Below are 17,893 nucleotides of genomic sequence, written 5' to 3'. Positions count from 1 at the left end.
AGTCTCTTAATTCCAGCCAAATCAATGAACGACCAAAGCAGAATTCAAAGATGGAGGTTTGTACTTATGTAAATCTATTCTGTCACACAATCTAATAGACAGAAAAAAAGAAAAATACCTTGATTATGATACTTTATAATCTAAAATTATGTAATGGGTCCCAGGGTTCTGGGCTGGTCAGCAGCAGATGAAGCTGAAAAACAGCAAATGAGCACACGGGAGACGCAGGCCATGTTGCTACAATTTCTCTCATATCATTTATTGAACAAACCAGTTCAGCCCAATTTACAGTTCACTAATTTACTGCATATATAATCTACATATTCCATCAGACATAAACAGCAATATTAGCTTTCCTTAAAACAGAAATAATCCCATCAACATCATATTTTGCCACAATTCCATTAGGTGACATGTACCTTAAATTTACTGCACTTTATATGCATATTTAATCAGACAGTGACATATTTCATGGGTATTCGTAAATTGGCGTAACTATCTTTGAATTCAAAATACTTTAATCAAGTGAATGCATTAAATCTCAGCTGATAAGAAACGGCAGAGGAACAGGCAGCTCAGAGTCCCCATACACCGCCTACTGGTGAAACACTGTTACTACACCATAATCATTAACCCTGGTCCCTTGGTGGGGTTGCTGGTGCCTCTCCAGCTAACGTTCCGGGCGAGAGGTGGGGTCACCCTGGACAGGTCCCCAGTCTGTCGTAGGGCAACACAGAGACAACCATTCACACACACACACTCACACCTAGGGACAATTTGGAGAGGCCAATTAACCTGACAGTCATGTTTTTGGACTGTGGAAGGAAACCAGCATGCACAGGGAGAACATGCAAACTCCATGCAGAAAGACCGGGGCCGGGAATCGAACCCAGAACCTTCTTGCTGCAAGGCAACAGCTCTACCAACTGCACCACTGTGCAGCCCCAGTAAAATAACAGCTTCTTCTAACTCTGCAATAAAGAAATGCATGCTCCTTTTTTTTCTTTTATGTGCACAGACCAGCGGCTATCACAATTATATCAAATGTTTTTATCATTTTTTTAAATCAAAAATTCAATCCATATCATCAATACATTTTCTAAGCAGAAAAAACATTAAAACCATGTCAAAAAAATGCATCAATTTCTCCAAATCATTGAAATAAAACAGATAAGTACAAAGGAAAAACACACAATAAAGATTCCAAACTCATTGTTTCTTTGAGAGACAATCTCTCCCCTACTTTGAATAAATACAATGGAAATAAAAAACTGCCAGAATGAAGTGAATGTTCAAGTATTCCAGCTAAATATCAGATTTTAAATGCTTTTTGTACAAAGCTGCTACATTTAAAAATGTAAGTCGGTTGCAATTACTCCACTTCCAAACAGCAAGTTACTGAGAATCTTACTTGAGGTTCACATTGTGCCATCAAACCTGTGAGTTCTCATGTGAATGGTTACATTTCTTTTGAGTGAAACGTTTTCTACAGGACCAACAACAGAAAGGTTTCTAACGTGTGTGAATCTTCATGTGATAACGTAAACTGGATCTACACACAAAACAATTTCCACAGATCTCGCATGAGAACGGCTTCTCACTTGATCTTGTGTGAATTTTCATGTGAACAGTTAAACTGTAATTTTGAGTGAACCTTTTTCCACAGGTCCCACATATGAATGGCTTCTCACCTGTATGAATCTTCATGTGAGAATTTAAACCGTGTTTTCCAACAAAACTTTTTCCACACGTCCCACATGAGAAAGGTTTCTCACCTGTGTGAGTTCTCATGTGATAAACTAAGTGAGATTTATTTATGCATTTTTTTCCACAGGTGCCACAAGACAAAGCCTTCTCACCCGTGTGAAATCTCATGTGAATATTTAAATTGTTTTCATAAGCGAAACGTTTTCCACAGGTTCCACATAAGAAAGGCTTCTCACCTGTATGAATTCTCATGTGAGCAGTTAAGCTATTTTTATAAGTTAAACCTTTTCCACACATCTCGCATGAAAAAGGCTTCTCACCAGTGTGAATTCTCATGTGAAGTTCTACACGTTTTTTAAGAGTGAAACTTTTTCCACAGGTCCCACACGAGAAAGGCTTTTCACCTGTGTGAAATCTCATGTGTACAGTTAAATTAAATTTACAAGAGAAACTTTTTCCACAGGTCGCACATGAGAAAGGCTTCTCACCTGTGTGAGTTCTCATGTGATTAACTAAGTCAGATTTATGCAAGCACTTTTTTCCACAGGTGCCACAAGAGATAATCCTCTTACCTGTGTGAAATCTCATATGAACAGTTAAACTTTCTTTCTGAGTGAAACGTCTTCCACAGGTGCCACATGAGAAAGGCTTCTCACCTGTGTGAACTCTGATGTGATTAACCAACTGAGGTTTCTTCCGGAAACTTTTTCCACAGATCTCACAAGAGAAAGGCTTATCTGCATGAATCGCCATATGAGTAAGTAACTGATAATTACAAACAAAACTTTTCCCACAGATTGTGCACGTGTAAGGCCTCTCACCTGTGTGAATTCTCATGTGTCTGCTTAAAGAGCCGTTTAGATGGAAACTTTTTCCACAATCTGCACATGTAAATGGTTTTTCGCCTGTATGAATTCTCATGTGATAACTCAAAGTACTCTTGTAAGCGTAATGTTTTCCACAGGTTGAACATGTGAAAGGTTTCTTAGCCATGTGAGTTGTCATGTGTGCTGTCAAGGAATTATTTCGAGAAAAGGTTTTATCACAAATTTGGCAAGAATATAGTTTTTGGTTTGGGTGAGCTTTCTTGTGTGTTTTTTGTTTTGAACTGTCAATTTTGTCTTTCTGCTGTTTGTTCACCAACATGTCGTCAGTCTCCCGTTTCAGAACAAGCTGCTCTTCATTCTGGCTGACACAGAGTTGCTCCATGTCCTCTTTGAAATCTTGAGTTTCTGGTTGCTCTCGTTCCTGTTTTATCTGCAGATCTTCTGGTTCCTCTTGATCCCATTTTATCTGCACAGGTTCTGCTTCCTCTTGTTCCCATTTTATCTGCAGAGGTTCTGGTTCCTCTTGTTCCTGTTTTATCTGCAGAGGTTCTGGTTCCTCTTGTTCCTGTTTTATCTGCAGAGGTTCTGGTTCCTCTTGTTCCTGTTTTATCTGCAGAGATTCTGGTTCCTCTTGTTCCTGTTTTATCTGCAGATGTTCTGGTTCCTCTTGATCCCATTTGATCTGCAGATGTTCTAGTTCCTCTTGATCCCATTTGATCTGCAGCGGTTCTGGATCCTCCTGATGTAAAATGGTGTTTTCCAGGTTGCTGGGCTCATTGAGAACCTCCTCTTCTTTACACATGCAGCATTGTGAGAGATCTGGAGAAAAAGACAAAACAAAAGCTTCAAAATGTGAGTCAATGAACCCTTCACTTTCATTAACAAAAACTAAAATAAAAATAGTCTTCAGCGAACATGTGCCAGTCCATAAAATGTATTATTTGGAGCATAGTCATTCCAGAGTCTTTCAGTTTGGTGAAACAACCCTTTAAATAGCTTTACATAGTGTTATAGTCAGGACCACTGTGGTGGATGCTCCTACCACCACCACATAGTGTTAGTATTGATTTCTTTATTAGTATAGTTTAAGTTATTTCATTTAGACATATATTCTAATGGGTGCACACTTTAGTTAATGTCTGTCTGAATGGTTTATTTATATTTGTGTTTTGAGGTGCTGCTGATAGGAACCAGCTGGTGGAGGATCCTGGGGCAAACCATCCACAAACTACTGAGACTGAAGGGGGAGATGCCAAGATTATTATTTAATTTTGTCACTTAAAATATTCACTTATTGTTTGTGCTAAGTTAAAGTTATTTTGCTTTATTTGTTTATAGAATGCTTTAGTTAATTTTGTATTTATTTGTTCTTTTGTTTGGTTAGACATCCCTCCTGTGGTAGATTTGGGTTACTCCACCCCTATTTAAGCAGCCTTTGTTCTTTGTTTAGGGGGTCAGTTTGTTTGTGTTTAGTTAGAGTTCAGTTGACCTCAGTTAATTTGGATCCAAATTTGTTATTTATCCTTTGATTTATTTTTGCTTTAAATCTTTATGCTTTATTAATGATTTTTTGAATAATTAAATGGAAACCTTTTTTCTACTTTGAACATTTTTTGTCCTTGTTTGAGTCTGGTCCCTCACAGTTGGTGTCAGGAGTGGGATGATTTGCTGCTGAGAGAGGTTTCCAAAATGCCTGGAAGGGGAAAAGGACGAACAAGAGGAGAACCCAGTTCTGAACATGATGAAAGAGAGGCGGCAGAGGAACATGGAGCGGTTGGTGGATTGTGTGACATGGATGAGGAGGGGAGTGAACCAACACTTACAGACTTGGCTAACCTTCTCCGAGCCCATATAGGACATCAGAAGGCCACAGAGGACTACTGGACCAGAGAAACTTTGAAGCAACAAGAGAAATTTGAGGAACTACAACAGCAGTTCAGATTGTTTAAAAGGGAGAGCCAGTCCCAGACTACGCCCTCTTCTCTTGCAGTTGGTGTCAGGAGTGGGATCGTCGTTGCTGAGAGGTTTCCAAAATGCCTGGAAGGGGAAAAGGACGAACAAGAGGAGAACCCAGTTCTGAACGTGATGAAAGAGATGCTGTGAAAGAACAAAGGCTGCTTAAATAGGGGTGGAGTAACCCAAATCTACCACAGGAGGGATGTCTAACCAAACAAAAGAACAAATAAATACAAAATTAACTAAAGCATTCTATAAACAAATAAAGCAAAATAACTTTAACTTAGCACAAACAATAAGTGAATATTTTAAGTGACAAAATTAAATAATAATCTTGGCATCTCCCCCTTCAGTCTCAGTAGTTTGTGGATGGTTTGCCCCAGGATCCTCCACCAGCTGGTTCCTATCAGCAGCACCTCAAAACACAAATATAAATAAACCATTCAGACAGACATTAACTAAAGTGTGCACCCATTAGAATATATGTCTAAATGAAATAACTTAAACTATACTAATAAAGAAATCAATACTAACACTATGTGGTGGTGGTAGGAGCATCCACCACACACTCCCCCTCCTCTGAAGGCTCGCTGGTACAGCGGGACAAGTAGTCAGCAGTGATGTTCTGTCTGCCAGGGATGTGCTGCACCTCAAACTTGTAGGGCTGCATGGCCAGGTACCAGCGGGTTATTCGGCTATTGGTGTCCTTCATCTTCTGTAGCCATTTTAAAGCTTTGTGGTCAGTTTCCAAAATGAATTGTCTCCCCAAGAGATAATAGCGGAGCGAATCCAAAGCCCACTTTATAGCCAGACATTCCTTCTCTATTGTGGAATAACGGGTTTCTCTAGGATACAGCTTACGGCTGATGAAGGCGATTGGATGCCGATCATTTGGAGAACCCTGAAGCAGCACAGCGCCAAGGCCCTGATTGATACAGGGAGTACACAGACTTTGGTCCAGCGCAGGTATGTCTCACCCCAGCTTGTTTGCACCAAGGAGACCATTCCAATATGCTGTGTCCATGGTGATAAAATGGAGTATCCAACAGCAGATGTTTATGTGACTATAAAAGGACAAACTTACCTGCTTAATGCTGGGGTTGTGGATAACTTGCCATTTCCAATAATTCTTGGCAATGACCTGCCAGTGCTTATTGACCTGTTGAAGTCTCCTCAGTGTAATGTGGCTCTAACTCGGGCCCAAGCAAAGCAGACTGAGGAAATTGTTTCAGACCTCAGTACGTTACCATTTCACAATGTGGAGGTTTTCACAGAGGAAACTAAGGACAGGAAGTCCAAAAGACTACGGAGAAGAGAGAAGTTTCAAGGGACGGTGGTGGTTCCTTCTGATGCACCAGATCCTGAGGTACTCAAAGATTTCAAAATCCCTGGTAATATATTAGAGCTGCAGCACCAGGATTTAGGTCTTGTGAGATACTTTAAAGAAGCTAAAGTCAATAAAAATGGTTTTGCCATTCAAAATGACCTTCTTTACAGGCAAAATGGGCCAATTCAACAGCTTGTGGTTCCCAAAGCAGTTAGAGAAACTGTTTTGAAACTGGGCCATTCAATTCCCTGGGCTGGCCACCTGGGGAAGCATAAGACCTTAGCCCGCATAAAGCGCTGTTTTTTTTGGCCTGGCTTGCATAAAGACGTGGTGCAGTTTTGCAGGAGCTGTCCAGAATGCCAAATGACATCCGCTAGATTCCCCAATAAAGCTCCTCTCCAACCTCTTCCAATTCTGAGTACACCATTCCAACGATTGGGTATGGACATAGTGGGCCCGGTTGAAAGGAGTAAAGCCGGTAACCGGTTTATGCTGGTGCTTGTGGATTATGCAACTAAATATCCAGAAGTTTTCCCTTTGAAAGTTGTCAAAGCAAAGAGTGTTGCATTCTGTTTGGTGCAATTTTTTTCTAGAGTTGGCTTTCCTCAGGAAATACTGACTGACCAGGGCACTAATTTTATGTCCAAGCTGCTCAAAGATGTGTACCAGTTGCTAGGAATTAAAGGTCTGAGAACAACACCTTATCATCCACAAACGGATGGTCTCACCGAGCGGTTTAATCAAACACTTAAACAAATGTTACGAAAATTTGTGAGTGAAACGGGCTCTGACTGGGACCAATGGCTTCCATATATTCTGTTTGCATACAGAGAAGTTCCCCAGGCCTCCACTGGGTTTTCTCCCTTTGAGCTGTTGTTTGGCCATGAAGTGAAGGGACCCCTGACGGTTCTAAAGGAGCTGTGGGAGGGGGGACGAACTAACAAAGAACCTTTAAATGTTGTGTCTTATGTGCTCCAGATGAGGGAGAAGCTGGAGAAGATGACCAACCTGGCTCAGGAGCACATGAAGACTTCTCAGCACAAACAGAAGACCTGGTATGACTCTGCAGCACGGGAGAGAGGGTTCGAGCCAGGCCAGAAAGTGCTGATTATGCTCCCTTCAGAGGACAGCAAGCTACTGGCCAAGTGGCAAGGACCTTATGAGGTACTGGAGAAAATGGGACCAACAACATATAAAATCTCTGTTCCAGGTAAAAGGAGCTCTACTCGCATTCTCCATGTGAACCTGCTGAAACAATGGGTGTCCCGGGGCCAAGAGAAACCTGCCTCCTTTTACATCCGGAGCGTGGATGATGAAGAATCTGAGGAGCAATATTTGCCTGTTCCATCAGCCTCTAAGCCCAGTTTGGCTCATCTGTCAGAAAAACAACAGTCGGAAGTGAGGACTGTTTGTCCGTCGACTGTGTTCCAGGAGAATCCAGGTTATACTGAGGTGATAACTCATGACATTATCTTAAAAGCGGATGTTGTTCCAAGACGACTTAGTTATCGTATACCTGAGAGACTTCTTGAACCATTAAAAAGAGAAGTTGAGTTAATGCTTTCCCTTGGGATCATTGAGGCATCACAGAGCGAGTGGTGCAATCCAATTGTTCTTGTCCCTAAGAAAGATGGAACAATAAGGTTTTGCATTGATTTCCGCTATCTAAATTCAGTCTCAAAGTTTGATTCTTATCCAACACCACGAATCGACGATCTTATTGGAAAACTAGGCAAAGCAAAGTATCTCACCACCATTGACCTTTCCAAAGGATATTGGCAAGTACCACTCTCCCCCAGGTCCAAAGAGCTGACGGCCTTCAGAACACCATGGGGCCTTTACCACTTTAGAGTGATGCCGTTTGGACTGCATGGGGCTCCTGCCACATTTCAACGCCTAATGGATAAGGTACTCAATGACCTCTCTCATTTTGCCTCTGCATATCTAGATGACATCATTGTTTACAGCAGCTCCTGGGATGAACACATGCAACATCTACAAGTGGTCTTTGGGTGTCTCCAGAAAGCAGGATTGACAGTGAACCCAGCCAAGTGTGCCATAGCAAAGAAGGAAACGGAGTACCTGGGTTTTGTCATCGGAGGAGGATTGGTGAAGCCACAAATTAAAAAAATTGAAGCCATCCAGTCCTGCCCCCTTCCCCAGACGAGAAAACGGCTTAAATCCTTCTTGGGTATGTCTGGTTGGTATCACAAATTTATCCCTAATTACTCTGCTAGAGCTTCTCTTCTCACAGACATGACCAGTCTTCGGGGCCCAAATATTCTACAGTGGTCTGAAGAAGCTAAGCAAGCATTCAGAGATATTCAGCAGGCCTTAAGTAAAGATCCTGTCCTCCACTGCCCTGACTTCCAGCAGGAGTTTATTTTACAAACGGATGCATCAGATAAGGGCCTTGGCGCTGTGCTGCTTCAGGGTTCTCCAAATGATCGGCATCCAATCGCCTTCATCAGCCGTAAGCTGTATCCTAGAGAAACCCGTTATTCCACAATAGAGAAGGAATGTCTGGCTATAAAGTGGGCTTTGGATTCGCTCCGCTATTATCTCTTGGGGAGACAATTCATTTTGGAAACTGACCACAAAGCTTTAAAATGGCTACAGAAGATGAAGGACACCAATAGCCGAATAACCCGCTGGTACCTGGCCATGCAGCCCTACAAGTTTGAGGTGCAGCACATCCCTGGCAGACAGAACATCACTGCTGACTACTTGTCCCGCTGTACCAGCGAGCCTTCAGAGGAGGGGGAGTGTGTGGTGGATGCTCCTACCACCACCACATAGTGTTAGTATTGATTTCTTTATTAGTATAGTTTAAGTTATTTCATTTAGACATATATTCTAATGGGTGCACACTTTAGTTAATGTCTGTCTGAATGGTTTATTTATATTTGTGTTTTGAGGTGCTGCTGATAGGAACCAGCTGGTGGAGGATCCTGGGGCAAACCATCCACAAACTACTGAGACTGAAGGGGGAGATGCCAAGATTATTATTTAATTTTGTCACTTAAAATATTCACTTATTGTTTGTGCTAAGTTAAAGTTATTTTGCTTTATTTGTTTATAGAATGCTTTAGTTAATTTTGTATTTATTTGTTCTTTTGTTTGGTTAGACATCCCTCCTGTGGTAGATTTGGGTTACTCCACCCCTATTTAAGCAGCCTTTGTTCTTTGTTTAGGGGGTCAGTTTGTTTGTGTTTAGTTAGAGTTCAGTTGACCTCAGTTAATTTGGATCCAAATTTGTTATTTATCCTTTGATTTATTTTTGCTTTAAATCTTTATGCTTTATTAATGATTTTTTGAATAATTAAATGGAAACCTTTTTTCTACTTTGAACATTTTTTGTCCTTGTTTGAGTCTGGTCCCTCACAACCACCTAAGCAGAAACCAATTCTAGACCAAGATCAGTGCCCATGTCAGAAACCACCATTGTCTGGACTATTAAACATGTCAATTAAGGCAATACCATAGTGGTAAACAACACTCAACTATGAACACTGTACAAGGCACAACAAGAAGTAACCAAGAGAAGGCACACCAAGACTGTTCTCACTCTCCCTCCTGCTGCAAGAAGCCAGGCAGCACACAGCGCTGTAACATCTGCCACCATGACAGGTGACAAAACAATCAAAGAGCAACAAGCATGCTTCGTGTGCCGTTTCGTTCTTGTGTTTATTTTGTTTGCTAATTAAATAAATATCAATGTATAAGTAAATAAAATAATAATACCAACTGAAGTTTACACAGAGCATTACAAGAACGGCTCTCGGTGAGGCTCCAGTCCTATTTTCTTTGTAAAGAGCCATTCAGAAGAATCGGATTGTTTGTGAATGTCACATCACTATATAGCAGACTTTGGCACTTTAATTTCTGAGCCTGCCAATATTTGCATCCCTGTCAATTGTCTTATTGATATGAAACTTATTGCAGTAGCTCAGAGAAGAACTGTGATTATGCAGAAAAGCTTACATCTTTCTTAACTCCCTATTCATCTGAGTTAACAGGGGATGCATATTTTGGCACAGCAAATTATGACCCTGCCGATATTTGCATGGCCTGATTTTCAGCTCAGAAGGTGTCATACAGATATGAAAGTCACTCTGGTAGCTCAGAGGATATGCGTCATTATGCATCATATTTCATATAACATATTACCATTATGTTACCAATATTTTCACATTGCAGGACATGCATTTTCTTCAGGGACATTTGGAGGCCGCTGATGACCTTCCTCATCTGTCGTCAGTGGACTATTTGATCTTATGCTTTCATTATGTTACAACAAAGGCTAAGACACCAACAACTGATACCACCAGCACTGTGTCAAGAACCCCCCCCCAGCTGACACAGATTGATGAATGTGTATTCAAGTTAGATTTGAGTAAAGTGGGTTCTATATGAATCATCTTTGCCGTCTTACCCTTCACAGAAAACTGCAAACAGCTGAAACACTGAATTCCTTTAAATCTAGACTAAAAACCCAGCTGTGTAGAGTTGCTTTTGAAACCTAGTCATGAAACGTTCATCAATAATCTGATTTGCAAAATGTAATATTGTTGACTCTGTGTTCTATGACTTTGTATTCCTGTTTTTATTATGTAAAGCACTTTGAAATGCATTGTTGCTAAGGCGCTAAACAAATAAAATGTGATTTGATTTGTTGTGACATAATGAATGCATAAGATCAAATAGTGCACTGACAACAGATGAGGAAGGTCATCAGTGGCCTCCAAATGTCCCTGGTCAAAAAATGCATGCCCTGCAATGTGAAAATATTGGATGGTAATGTGTTATATGAAATTTTCTACATAATAACACATTTTCTGACCTACCAGAGTGACTTTAATATCTGTATGACACCTTTTGAGCAGAAATCCAGGGCATACAAATATCCGCAGGCTAATAATGAGCTGTGCCAAAATATGAATCCCGTCGTTAAATCAGATTAATAGGGAGTTAAGAAAGATTTAAGCTTTTCTGCATAATCACAGTTCTTCTCTGAGCTACTGATATGAGTTTCATATCAACAGAATAATGTTTGGGGGAACTGGACAGGGCATGACTGTATATTGGCGGGTTAATCATTGGCATTGCCAAAAAAATGCATCCCCCTACAAACCTGGAAAAAAGGAGGGATTTCACTATTTTCTACATAATCACACTTGTTCTCTGAGCTACTGGTATAAGTTTCATCAACAGGAAAATAGGCAGGGGACGCAAATATTGGCAGGCTGAGAAATTAAAATACATCTTCTCCTACATCAGAGGTTCCCAAACTGCCATTGCAGGGGGGGCTCGGGAAGCCGTCCGGATGAAAAAAAACAAAACATGAACACTGTATGCGCTCGGTTTTTACCTTAGAATGGCCAACTCTCTGTTATTCCTATGTCAATTTGATACAGTAGAGGCTTCCACACTTCCCATATCTGTGTCCTCTGTTACTTTTATCAGCAGTTAAAACTGTTTAATCCATTGTTAAGTTTGAGAACCACTGTCCTATATTAACAGACCAATCTAGCATTTCTCAATGGGGGCAGTACCGTCCCACAGGGGGCGTTCAGAGGACGCTAGCAGAAAAATTTACAAAAGGGGGCGCTGCGATTTGCACGAAGGTAAACTTTACACTTTAAATACACAACAATACCAGTTTAGACTTTGAGCAACTTGCTAAAACTGTAGAGTGTAACATTATAACATGCTTGGCTACAACATGCTCGGCTGGAGAAAAGTATGTCTGCTTTTCTCCATCGATACTCTTCTTTTCAGTGTTTGTTAGTTTTTGGCGTAGCTCCGTTCTCCTGCTACTGGTAGCTTCACCGCATCAGTTCAGCGTTACACCGGCTGATGACGTTGCTGTGATTCACTTTGTCTGGTGTCTGATTTTCAAATATTTTATGTTTTATTGAGGATTTTTGTACATGTGTTTTGGCAGTTCTGTGATCATGTCAAAGCAGGAACTTATATTAAAACATATTCTATAGTCCGTCTGGATGCTGCCCACTTCCATGGAAGGACAACAGAAAATCGCTCTTATAAACACGCAATGATTAAAATCATGATACCCTCACTGTGTATCCCTCAGAAAAACGAACCCATTTAAATAATTTTAAAAAATCTTTTACACAGTGTTGTAAGTGGTCCTATATGAAACGTACCACAGCACTTTTGAATTTCAATAATCAGAATATCAAGATTTTTTTCTGTTGTTTTAAAAAGCTTGTCAGTCTGCTTTTCTCCATCGATGCGTTCCCTGACCGCTCCACACCGTAGAGGGCAAAAAAGAAAGAAGAAAAATAAAAGACGTGCACATTGCGCAAAACTCAGAAACAGGAGAAGCGGAACGTATAACTGAGTAACAAACTAGATGTGAATCAGGGCATAAAAACAGAGAATCTGATGCTGAACAGTGAAAAATCAATATTAGTGGCGAATCAACACATAATGTGAAACACATGATGATGAGGGGCGCGCAGGTGAATATATGACGAGTGAAGATTACTGGTAGTGAGCCTCAATAAAAACGATAAAATAAAACGAGCAACAGAAAAAAAAACTAAAGAGGACATAACAATAAACCAAGAAAGGACAATACTAGTCAAAGAAAACTAAATGTAAAAGAAAGAAGTGCCAGTTATGATTGACATAATTGCAGTTTATCCATGTTTTAATGTTGCAGAGCTCAGTTTTTTAAAAATTAGATCAAAGTTTAAACAGGCATGTTGTACATCTTTCAACTGGTCATTTTGTATAATATTCAACAACTAACATCAGAAAATGCCACAGAACAAGAATATTTTTCCCAATCTGATTACATTTTATATCACCCTTAATTGTCTGCTCCAGTGTTTCTCGACCTTTTTTAGCCCAGCGCCCCCTGTCCATTATCCAGGTCCCTCACCATCCCCCATCAAAGAATTTGCAGACTAATTTGCACTTAATATTATTTTATCATTAATATTACTATCACTGTTGTTGATGTTTTGTTTTTTAATGCTCGTTTCTGTATTCATCATCAAAAATAATATCCCGGCGGGGAATTGCAAACCATCACCGGAGAACATTTTCATCAGACACGGACTGTAAAACGTTCGACTCATACTCTCAACAAAGGTGTCCAAACCGTATTTATTTCAATTCATCTGTGAAATAAAATTAACCGTTTTAGGGCTTACGTGGTTTAGAAACATGATAATGTTACGAATATCTTTAAATGTTGCCTCTTCGGTCATATTTCATTAAGTTTTCTCACCAATCAGCGAGAAAAAGAGCCATGCGCGCTCCCGCGACAGGGCATGCGATTCTCGGGATAACGCTTGTTTCGAGTACTACAACACCAGATTTACGGATTCAGCGTAGCCACAACCTGTCTCATCGGTATCAATAAAACTAGAAGGTTTTTCGTACCTATCCGGTGTAAGATTATCTTTGGTATCCGGCTGAAATCGAGCAGTCTGCGCTGATCGTCCATCTGTTCCTCGATCTTTGCGTTGATTTCTTTCAACTCTGTGAATGTTTCTTCAGCAGGAGTTTCCTGTTCTTTCACAAACTCTCTCTGAGGCTAAGCTGAAGACATTTTAACTGCAAAAACTCACATATTTAGCTAAACCACAAAGACGTCTTCAGAAACCGTCTAACAAAAGAAAAGCTAAGGCCAGCGTGTTTTCAACTTCCGCGTGTTTCAGTATGGCTGTCCTGAGGGAACAGGAAGTGATGTTTAGTTCCGCTTTGAATTTTCTGCTGTGACTTGACTGTTTTGTTAAGAAAAAATCCTGCTGGATAACTCAAGACCAAGTACACGTAAGGAGGGAATGTTTAGTTAGAACAGATCAGTCTGAAAACAACAATAACAAAAAAACAAAACAAAACAAAAACAGCCCACTGATGATGTTGTTTTGTTGTTCTTACAATATTGAATAAAGTACTGTTTGAGTGAAAATCACTTATGTCTCCTTGGTAGCTAAGAGTGATAGCTCTTAGAGTAAACTCCTTAACAATTTATTTTTTTCCATCATTATTCATTTATTTCACTACCTCAGTTCACCCGAGTGAAACGCAGAATATAAAATAATTACAGACTAACATTTTTTAAGCTTTCTCAGTTAATTATGAAATGTTATGCTTTTTATTAAATGGTTTTATAAAATTTGTATTTTCTAAAGGTTTTTATAAAATGTTTATATGAAACTTTTAATCTTTAATAAAAAGCTTTTATATCAAAAATGTGGCCTGACACGGAAGCGCCTTCGTGCTGCCACCTACTGACAAGAACCTGCTACTACACCTACATTACTTCAGCTAAAACAGCTATTGTAGAAATCACTGACTCAGCTATTTTTCTACAATCTGTGCTGAATTCATTCCAGTGGATTTCAAACATTCATATGATGGAGTATGTTTAAACAGCCACATTCAATAACATTATCATTCGACTTAAAACACAGATGAGAAAACTGGTGTTTGCTAAATTCTCCGTGATACAAATCTATAAACAGTTTGGATTCTGTTAATTCTGTCAAGATGCAAGAAGAGGCGAATTTCCGTTATGCTGATCAATCATTTTATTTTAAATATGCTGTAGGAGCCGTAGTTTGATGACTAGTTCAGTTTTTGTCGCTTGTTTAACTTTTAGGAATTGCAGCGGCTGCAGTGCGCCACAGTAAAGGTGCAATAAAGCTGATAAACAGGTGAAGAACCAAAACTAGACAAAACCACTTCTACTTTGCCTTTACTCGCCCTCTGTGTAGGCTTCACCCTGCACGCGGACCCGTTGCCATGGCAACCGACAGAGAACAGCTCAACGAGCAGATGGAGCAGAGATTACCGATCAGGGGAATCAGCACCAAAAACCAAACATGTCCCACAAACAAAGTACGCAAAAACACAAAAACAGAGTCTGTTACGTTATGCTGCCAGGCTTGATGCCTATATTGTGATTATTAAGTCATCGCCTGACCACCGCGGGGGGTTGATTAGCTGATTTAAACAGCTGCTCTACTGATGATTTGGTGTGGGGGTTGTCTTAGTTTAGTGCTAACGGAACCAAAACACACCGAACTGCGCAGCACAAGGCTATCAAAGTCAATACGTATTCATGTCTATGGTCAGGTTACATTCTGTTGCATTCAATATTATCGGATAAAAGAGATTCATACGCTTAATGTTCGATTTGCCAGAACTATTTATTGAATTCAGTCACCAGCTGGGGTGGCAAGGCTCTCGTTTGGGATGACAGCTGCCACCCCAGTAGATCCGCCCCTGTTTCTGAGGGTTTTCTATACATTTTATTTAGAAATATTGAAATATTTTATGACTATATTGTTCAGTGGTCATTTGACATGATTTCACTCTTATTTTATTAACTTGGTTTACCAGTTTGGATTAATGAAGAAAAAACATGCCAACCAAAAATGTACCAGGCACAGACCTGCAGCCCAGGGGCGGTTCTAGACGGGGGCCAACAGGGAAACTGAAGAAATTATACTGAATAAATGCCTTTTGTTAATATTTAGAAGTAGATTTATTTAACCTTCACAATTTTACCTTAATGAATTAAAAATTATAGTGCTGCACCTTTAGCTGCTGTTCCATCTGCCAGGGATCTGCAACCTCTTTGGCTCACTGATTATATCAAATGATGAAATATTGCTCTGGTTTTTGTTGTTTAATTCTTTTTCAAGTGTTGCCATGGAAATACACCGTCTACCCTGACCCCTGTGGGAAATCTGGTCTAGAACCAGCCTACAAACCTCACTCCTTATTTATATAAATATTTTTGTAATACTCTGTAAAATACCAGAATGTTCACATGACTTTTATTTTGGCTGCCTGAGGACACATTTTGAATATTAAATCAGGTGTTATGATCAGTTACTCAGTACTTCAGTAGTTCAAATACTGCAAAAGAAAATACACAAGAACATTATTCCAGCAGGGAATATTAAATAAATAGAATAATAACCCTGAGGTTTACTATCTATTAAGTGTTTATTGAAAAATGAATATAGACTATTAAAATTCATGCAATGTTAAGGAGGAAGAGATGGGCTCTGTGGACTGCTGCTATATATATATATATATATATATATATATATATATATATATATATATATATATATATATATATATATATAAAATAAAACATTCCCCTCTCACCCTCCGTGGGTGGTCTCTTTCATCCTCTGAGCTCGGGTCCTCTACCAGAGGCCTGGGAGCTTGAGGGTTCTGCACAGTATCTTGGCTGTGCCTAGAACTGCACAGTTCTGGACTGAGATGTCTAATGTTGTTCCTGGGATCTGTTTGAGCCACTGCTCCAGTTTGGGGGTGACTGCCCCGAGGGCCCCGATGACCACAGGCACCACTGTGGTCTTCACCTTCCAGGCCTTCTCCAGTTCCTCTCTGAGGCCCTGGTATTTCTCCAGTTTCTCCTTTTTCCTGATGTTGTGGTCACTTGGTATTGCTACATCCACCACAACGGCTTTCCTCTGTTCTTTATCCACCACCACAATGTCCGGTTGGTTCGCCATTACCATCTTGTCTGTCTGGATCTGGAAGTCCCACAGGATCTTAGCTATATATATATATATATATATATATATATATATATATATATATATATATATATATATATATATATATATATATATATATATATATATATATATATATATATATATATGAGATGTGCCGATCAGGTTTTTTTCCTGCTGATACCGATAACCCATGAGGGCCGATCACCGATACCAATCACCGATACTGATCACATGATTTTTAATTTTTTTTTTTTTTTAATCATTAACCATACCGGTTACATTATGTGGAAAAAGGAACCATGAATTCACCTTAATTTAGACAAAAGCTTGTTTTTAATAACTTTTTCCAAAATTCAAGTATAAAACTTAACATTCACAGGCAAATGCAGGATCCATTACAATAAACAATCCTGAGTTACTGAATGAAAACTTCCTGATAGCATGGCGGCTAGCTGATTACTGCTAGTTCTGATTGGCGGTTTCTGTCTGAGCGGAGTAATTATGCAGAACAGGGAGGAGATTGATTTTTTTTTTTTTTTTTTTTAGAGATTATCTGTCTCATGTTTAGGACAGTGGAAGCTTTAATACGTTCATAAAATTTATTTTTTTTAAGTTAGATGCTGCAGCTTTAAGCAGAAGTTCGGTGTGAGAGTCACTACCAGGTGGAGCAGAAGTCTGCTCCACCTGGCGCTCAGTCTGCGAAATATTCCCTGCCAGCATGCCTAGGTGGGCCCCATGTGGGTAGCAGCGGTTCAACCACAGAACTTAAATCGCAGCTCGAAAACTTAAATAATTTTGCGGGTTATTTGTTTAGCTTTCTGACCGTCATGCTAATCCGGGTGAGTGTTTGTAGCTGTGCGCTGCTTTACCTGCTATCTGATCCTCCATATGTCTTTTTACTGCGGTGAGCCTCGATGTAGCCAAACTCCGTCAAGTATGGCATTGTTTTTATGCCATATTAGATTTGTTGTGTTGATGCACTTTGACCTGCTTCAATTTTCTGCGCCAACACGCAAACTTCTCCATTCACTCAGTGTGTTATAGTTCCACATCGCTTAAGAATTGTTGGTGCGCGTTTGCGCAGTGTGAAGGAAAGAGGAGACCAGCTGCACAGGCTGCGAAATGAGATGCAGGATCGGTTTGTGTGATTGGCAACAAGAGACCGTGATCGGCGATCACAGATCATACACTTTTTCACGGAAATCGGCCGATTATGATCGGTGACCGATCGGCACATCTCTAATATATATATATATATATATATATATATATATATATATATATATATATATATATATAAAAAATTCCCTTCTCACTCTTCGCGGGTGGTCTCTTTCATCCTCTGAGCTCGGGTCCTCTACCAGAGGCCTGGGAGCTTGAGGGTTCTGCGCAGTATCTTGGCTGTGCCTAGAACTGCACATTTCTGGACTGAGATGTCTGATGTTGTTCCTGGGATCTGTTTGAGCCACTGCTCCAGTTTGGGGGTGACTGCCCCGAGGGCCCCAATGACCACAGGCACCACTGTGGTCTTC

At 40.0% G+C, this 17,893-nt stretch overlaps 1 protein-coding gene across 1 annotated transcript; it reads right to left on the bottom strand.

Annotated features, from left to right (window-relative positions):
* Nucleotides 1-232: 232 nt before the first annotated feature.
* LOC148154276 (uncharacterized) lies at nt 233-13,405 on the bottom strand. The gene is made up of 2 exons (XM_088016162.1): nt 13,237-13,405; nt 233-3,353 (listed from the first exon to the last, which is right to left on the bottom strand). Exons 1-2 carry the CDS (start codon nt 13,298-13,300, stop codon nt 1,513-1,515), a joined length of 1,905 nt encoding a protein of 634 aa, XP_087872288.1. The 5' UTR covers nt 13,301-13,405; the 3' UTR covers nt 233-1,512.
* Between the last annotated feature and the right edge of the window lie 4,488 nt (nt 13,406-17,893).

The sequence above is a fragment of the Poecilia mexicana genome, unplaced genomic scaffold (genome assembly GCF_051168715.1).
Source record: "Poecilia mexicana isolate PSO_F unplaced genomic scaffold, ASM5116871v1 scaffold_18, whole genome shotgun sequence".
Lineage (NCBI taxonomy): Eukaryota > Metazoa > Chordata > Actinopteri > Cyprinodontiformes > Poeciliidae > Poecilia > Poecilia mexicana.
Note: the sequence above shows the minus strand (reverse complement) of the source record. Positions and strands in the feature narration are given on the sequence as shown.

Coding starts and splice junctions, on each gene's coding strand:
- LOC148154276 (XM_088016162.1), bottom strand. CDS start 13,300: ATGGACGATCAGCGCAGACTGCTCGATTTCAGCCGGATACCAAAGATA. Junction 3,354..13,236: donor GATAATCTTACACCGGATAG/GTACGAAAAACC, acceptor CTTTTTCTCCAG/ATCTCTCACAATGCTGCATG.